Below are 6,447 nucleotides of genomic sequence, written 5' to 3'. Positions count from 1 at the left end.
TATAAATGTATGGGGAATAGACAAAAATCTCAACAAGTTAATAAAAAAAGTGAAACTGAAGAAATTCTGGTTTTACTGATTTGCTGACAGGCGGCAATTATTATAATCAGTAAATGAGTCATTTAAAGGATTTCTGAGAATGACAGTTCTCCACTTTCAGCTTTTCACATTTGATAATTTTCACATTTTAATGTTTATAGTCAATAAATGTAATGTCTTTCAATTTTGGACTTTTGTTGGGCAAAATAAGACGATTAAACGTGAGTACGGAGAATGTTACCAGCATTTTCGTGCCAATTTCAAGATTCAATAGAAAACATAATGAATAACTGTTTGTGTCAACTTGACAAAATATGAAAACCTTCCACTTGCATCTGATTTCTCTCCTCACTGATTTTATTTCCTGACACTTAAAATATGTCAGAAGCAAAGACTCTGAAAAAACAAGTAAAATAAAAGGACTGTAGAGAGAGTGATAATGAGCAGTCTTGACAGCAATTTAAAATCAGATAAATGCATTTGATATATTGTATATATTGATTACACAGGTTAAGAGCTTTTCTAAGAACAATACTTGTGCATTTCTACACAGATTATCCAAACGCTGAACTTACATGCTGTCAGGCATGTCAAGTCCTTTAGACAGGCAGAGATATGAGACCTCACTCCCTGCTTGGAGCAAGTTGGCCAGACTGAAATGTGTTTTATCTCTTTGTGATTGATGAATATTTATCATTTACTGTTATTTACTGTTTTGTGTTTTAACCCCTTTCCTGTCATGTAGGATTTTTTTTTGTCTGTCATTGTGGTCAGTCTATCTCTTCACACTAGTTTGGTATCTTTTTGTGGTGAACGTGAATCTTTTGTTCTTTCCTTTTGCTGTGAATTTTTACTGATTTGTCACCTTTTGTTTGATTTCTTGCTCATTTTTGTGAATTTCCACTTGTTTGTGGTCATATGGTTGTTTTTGGTCCCATTGGTTTTTGCTTACAGTATCGTAGGCAGGTGTGTTTGTTGACATGTGCTTGATTTCTTCTTTCTTCCTCAGGTTGTGGATTATCAATCTTCTTCACGATTTTCACTCATTTTGTGTCTTTGTGGTTGTTGTTTTTTAGCATTTCTTGCATTTGATTATTTTTCCCTGGTGTGGATTGTCACCTTTTTGCGGTCATTTTACATTTTTTTGTACTTGTCTCTTTTTATTGTGTGTTTACACTTTTATGGTCTGTTTACAACTCTCTGCAGCTGGTGTGCTTCTTTGTGGTCATTTTGAGTGTCTGTGATTTTTTATTTATTTTTTGTTACCTTGTGGTAATTGTGGCTGTTCTTCTGAATCTACAATTCATTCTGGTCATTTTGCATCTCTTTGTAGCTGCTTGAGGTCTCACTTCTGTGTCTCTGTTTTGGAGATTTTGTAATTTTTGCTGCTACTGTGTTTTTTGGGTCTCTTTGTGATTGATGTGTGTCTCTTTGTATTGGATTAGTTTTCCGTTTGTGGACTTTTGGCTTCTGGTTTTTTTTGGTCCCTTTGTTCCTTTTTGATGTAATTTCACATTTCTTTGTAGTTGCTTGATGTGTCTGTAACCAACTTTAAGGTATAAAGGTGAATTACAGCGCAATAATTACTTGGGCTCGTAATAAGACCCTGGCCAGAATCAGAAGACACCAAATTCGTATGGAGCCAAAGTATTGAGCAGCAATAATGACCTGGACACAATGTTAACTTTTGAGTAGCCACTCTTGTATTGTTACAAAGTATAACAGGTATTTGTCCAATTTGTACAGATAAAGTATAAAATAAAATAAATAGTGTGCACACTCAACAAAATAAAAGTACTCGTTGGGGCCCTTTAAGAATTTAGAGTTAAGCTGGCGATAGCCAACTTCAAAGGTCCTTGTGAATGTAACTGGAATGTATGAGTGTGTGGTGTGTATCTTCTTTGGGGTAGATCGTCCTCAAAGTGGTTGGCTCGCCATCTATCACAACCAGAATATCGTCCTGGTCCTTGGACTTTTCCGTCCTCTCCAAAAAACCTGACCTATAATCCAGGTCATAAAATGTACATTCTAATCAGTCTGTTTCAGATGCATTGTTTAAGGTTAAAATACAAAATCAAAATATTGCATCACCTCATATTCATTGCATCAACATCTTAAATCTTATCAAATCTCACAGTTCTGTTGTACAACATTCAATTTTCAAGCATATCAATTATGAGAACTAAACATCTAAGTTGCTCAAATATTTCTCTATTCATGTAAACATTAATTAAACAATACTTATGGTAAGTAACCATTGACACTCAAAATACAATACACCATAACAAATTCAGAACTATGTGCAAATAAGCAACAAAATATACATGTGAGTTCAGTTCAGAGGCATTAAAGCAGTGTGCTTAATTTCTCCACACTATAGGCCTATTCGTGAGAGAGAAATGCACTAAAAATTACCCTCTAGATTACTTTAAACTCACAGTGAACTGACAAAATTTAGCTTTAGAGCAGCTAAGAACATGTTGCTCACCGTTGCTCTGTTTCACAAAAGCCCAACACACACTGGCGTTGGAATTGCAGCAGCTCTCCGGATGAAAGGTGAGTGGTTAGCCTGTGAGACACCGAGCTAGCATTAGCATGATCGCGACGGTAAGTCTCTACAAGTTTTTTTCCATCAGAACAACACTCGTCTTACCGACGTTGCCTCTCTCCTTCATCCAGCCACTCGACTCCGGACTTCCAGCAGGTAAGTACGCTGGCTTTCCTTCCTCTCAATCCTGAGTTTTCCTCTCTTTTGTCCGTGGATTTCTCAGTTTGAGTAGTAGATGCCTCCACTCCTCTTGCTGAGATGAGAAAAAACCCGGGACACCATGCACCTCCACCTCACTTCCTGGCTGACAGGGTCAATGCGGCCTGGGTAGGCTCTGATTGGTTGCTGAGCTAGGTGCATTCAATGGTCATAGGAAATATGACGTTTTGCTGATGTAGACAGTTAATATAAAGAGAATAAGTATGATATTTTTCATCTGGGCTACACCCTCCCCTCCTGAACTCATGCACGTCCCTGTGCATGGTAGACAGTTAAATGATGATTATTTGACGGGTCAAGGAAGAGGGCGAAGCAGGCTCTTCACCATCACTGATGACATCGGCCCAAGCTGAAGACAGTCCTTGCAAGAATGATTTTGCTGCAGTGATCAGAGGATTGCCTAGCTCCGTATAGTCAAGCCGTCGTGGCGGACGACGGTTTCTCTCAGATCTCCTTACAGAATCATTTGTATCCATGTTTTCCCTTGTATCCACTGGGACTATCTCCTCCACTCTCTCCTCAGAATTCGCACCTCTGGTGCCAGCCTCCTGAAATGGAAGTTGCCTTTCTTGGACGTCTGGGTCATCAACAGGTGAGTCAGTTTCAGTTAAGGTTATTTCATCCACTTGTTCGGTCGGTGTGACTCCATTGGTAGATAAGTACTCAGTATCATCTGTAGTACTGTTAGGCATATCAGGTATGTTGCCAAAATCAGATTGGCTGTCAAAAACAGGTGGGTTGTCAATATCAGGAACATTTACAGGACTCTCACTCACTGTGTGGACAGGGGAACTCAACCAAACAGGAATGAGCAAATCATCTTCTTCGTCTGAGGAGTTCTCTTCCTCTAGCGCTGGATTTGCACGGGTTCTTGGCCTGCGTGACACTGGCTTCTGTACATGCTCACTGCTTTCCTCCACAGGTAGGTAGCCACATGGTAGCAACAGATCCCGGTGTAGTGTTCTTAGGGGACCATCTTTGTTTTCAGGCTTAACTGTATATACTGGGAGGTTGCCTGCCCTTCTCACCACTACATGCACAGTGTGTTCCCACTTGTCTGAAATCTTATGTTTGCCCCGGATACGGACATTCCTGACCAATACCCGATCTCCAGCTTCCAAGTCTGATGCAGTTACATGTCTGTCAAACCTCATTTTGTTCTTGTGAGCCATCTTTGCAGCCTTGTCCATAGCTAACTTGTAGCTTTCTTTGAGACGTGACTTGAGTTTTTGCACATATTCAGAGTGAGATGAGTGTTGTTCCTCTTGCACTGGCAGGTTGAATGCAAGGTCAACTGGCAACCGAGGTTGGCGTCCGAACATCAGTTCGTACGGGGTGAAACCAGTCACTTCATTCCTGGTGCAGTTATAAGCGTGGACCAGGGGTCTTACATGGTCACGCCAACAGGACTTATCTTGATCACGGAGAGTTCCTAGCATATCAAGCAAGGTACGATTAAATCGTTCTACAGGATTGCCCCTAGGATGGTATGGGGTTGTCCTCACCTTGTGGATACCAGCCACCTGACAGAGCTCCTTGATTGTGCGGGACTCGAAATCTGGACCCTGGTCACTATGCAATTTTTCTGGGATGCCATAGTGTACCATAAAGTTCTCCCACAGACACCTTGCCACTGTGCGGGCCTTTTGATTAGGTGTTGGGATAGCAACTGCAAATTTAGTGAAGTGGTCCGTGATCACCAATATATCTTTGGTTCCACTCCTGTCAGCCTCCAGGGACAAGAAGTCCATGCACAAGAGTTCAAGAGGTCGTGTCGTATTAATGTTGACCAAGGGGGCCGCTCTTTCAGGCCGTGCCTTCCTCCGCACGCACCTGCCACACGTCTTCACTTTCCTTTCCACGTCCAAAGCCATCCTTGGCCAATAAAATCTTGACCTTACAAGGTCCAGTGTACGGTCGACTCCCATGTGACCCATATGGTCATGCAGGCTGGTGAGAACTGTGTTGCGAAGCTCAGCTGGAAGTACAAGCTGGTAGGTTTTCTGGGACCTCTCTTGGCGTCGCCGGTACAAGACATTGTTGCGGAGCTCAAGACGGTTAAGCTCTCGGAGGAGCAGTGGAAGCTCAGGGAACTGTGTGCGCACGGTTGGAGGTGGTGTGTCCCCATATTCGATCTGAGAAATAACATGCTTTATACACTGATCGGCTCTTTGCTCGTCTGCCAGCTCTGCCTCAGTTAGATGGGGAATGGTTGGCAGACCTCCAAACTGTTCCTCTTGCCCATAGCTATCAGGTACAGCACTAGGAGACACAGCAAGCACCTCCACCAAGGCAACACAATCTGCATCTGCTTCTCTTTCATTGTCAGGACTGACGCTGTAGGTGAACTGCCTCTCACAGATTGCTTTCACCACAGACTGATTTACTGCATTGATGTTGTCTGGATCACAAAGGTGATCTTGAGTGAACTGTTGTATGCGTTCAATCTCTTTTTGTGATTTCAGGTCGTCCGCTAGCCCTCCGTGTGGTCTGCGTGATAATCCATCCGCATCTCCATTCTGCTTCCCTGGACGATAGAGGAGTTTGAAAGAGAATGTGGACAGTGCTGCTAGCCACCTATAGCTAGTTGCGTCAAGTTTTGCTGAAGTCAGAATGTAAGTCAGCGGATTACTATCCGTTACAACAGTGAAGTGGTTGCCGTAGAGATAGTCGCTGAACTTTTCTGTAACTGACCACTTGAGCGCCAGAAACTCCAACTTGTGCGCTGGATAGCGATTTTCGCTCCGTGACAGCCCTCTACTTGCATAGCCTATGACTCTAAGTTGTCCCTCTTGCTCCTGATACAATACAGCACCAAGCCCGGTGGTACTGGCGTCGGTGTGCAGTATATAGGGTTTCTGGGGGTCAGCGAAGGCAAGTACAGGGGCAGTGGTGAGACTTTGGATGACTGACTCGAAGGCTTCCTGGCAAGCTGGCGTCCAGCGACCTCCGAAAGGGTCTTTTGGGTCATGGTACTGATGTGCACTTTGTCTTGTGTTTACTTTTGATTTCTTGTGGCTAGGTGGGTACCCTGAAGTTAAGTTGTGGAGAGGTTTCACAATGCTGGAATACCCCTTAACGAACCTTCTATAATACCCAGCAAAACCAAGGAACGACTTTAACTCTCGCAGGGTCTGTGGGACAGGCCATGTTTTAAGGGCCGAAATCTTCTCATGGTCAGTCCGAACTCCATTTCTGGAGACCACATGTCCCAGATAACGGACTGAAGTCTGGAAGAAGACACATTTCTCTGGTGACAGCTTTAACCCAAACTCTTTTAGACGAGTGAGCACTTTCATGAGTCTTTCTTCGTGTTCCTCAAGGGTTCGGGAGAATACTATCACGTCATCAAGAAAGACCAATGCATCCTTCAAATGCATATCCCCCATGCACCGCTCCATTAACCGCTGGAACGTGCTGGGGGCGTTCGTTACACCCTGAGGCATTCTGTTGAACTCCCAGAAGCCGAGAGGGCACACAAAGGCCGTCTTCGGTTTGTCTGCTTCTTCGACCTCGATCTGGTAGTACCCTGATTTTAGATCAAGAACAGAGAACCACTGTGAACCATTGAGGGCTGAGAATGTGTCCTCTAGCTTCGGAAGGCTGTACGCATCTTTTATAGTCTGAAGGTTTAGACGCCT

At 43.3% G+C, this 6,447-nt stretch overlaps 1 protein-coding gene across 1 annotated transcript; it reads right to left on the bottom strand.

Moving 5' to 3' along the window:
• Nucleotides 1-1,719: 1,719 nt before the first annotated feature.
• On the bottom strand, nucleotides 1,720-4,530 carry LOC146705414 (uncharacterized). Its single transcript, XM_085463065.1, has 3 exons — nucleotides 2,693-4,530; nucleotides 2,528-2,608; nucleotides 1,720-2,039 (listed from the first exon to the last, which is right to left on the bottom strand). Exon 1 carries the CDS (start codon nucleotides 4,411-4,413, stop codon nucleotides 3,079-3,081), a length of 1,335 nt encoding a protein of 444 aa, XP_085319191.1. The 5' UTR covers nucleotides 4,414-4,530; the 3' UTR covers nucleotides 1,720-2,039; nucleotides 2,528-2,608; nucleotides 2,693-3,078.
• Nucleotides 4,531-6,447: the final 1,917 nt, after the last annotated feature.

The sequence above is a fragment of the Copadichromis virginalis genome, linkage group LG7, assembly GCF_057382275.1.
Source record: "Copadichromis virginalis isolate Kocher_CV1m ecotype Utaka linkage group LG7, C_Virginalis_male_GT1.1, whole genome shotgun sequence".
NCBI lineage: Eukaryota > Metazoa > Chordata > Actinopteri > Cichliformes > Cichlidae > Copadichromis > Copadichromis virginalis.
Note: the sequence above shows the minus strand (reverse complement) of the source record. Positions and strands in the feature narration are given on the sequence as shown.

What these genes read in the sequence shown, in the direction of transcription:
- LOC146705414 (XM_085463065.1), bottom strand. Translation starts at nt 4,413, where the DNA reads ATGGTACACTATGGCATCCCAGAAAAATTGCATAGTGACCAGGGTCCA.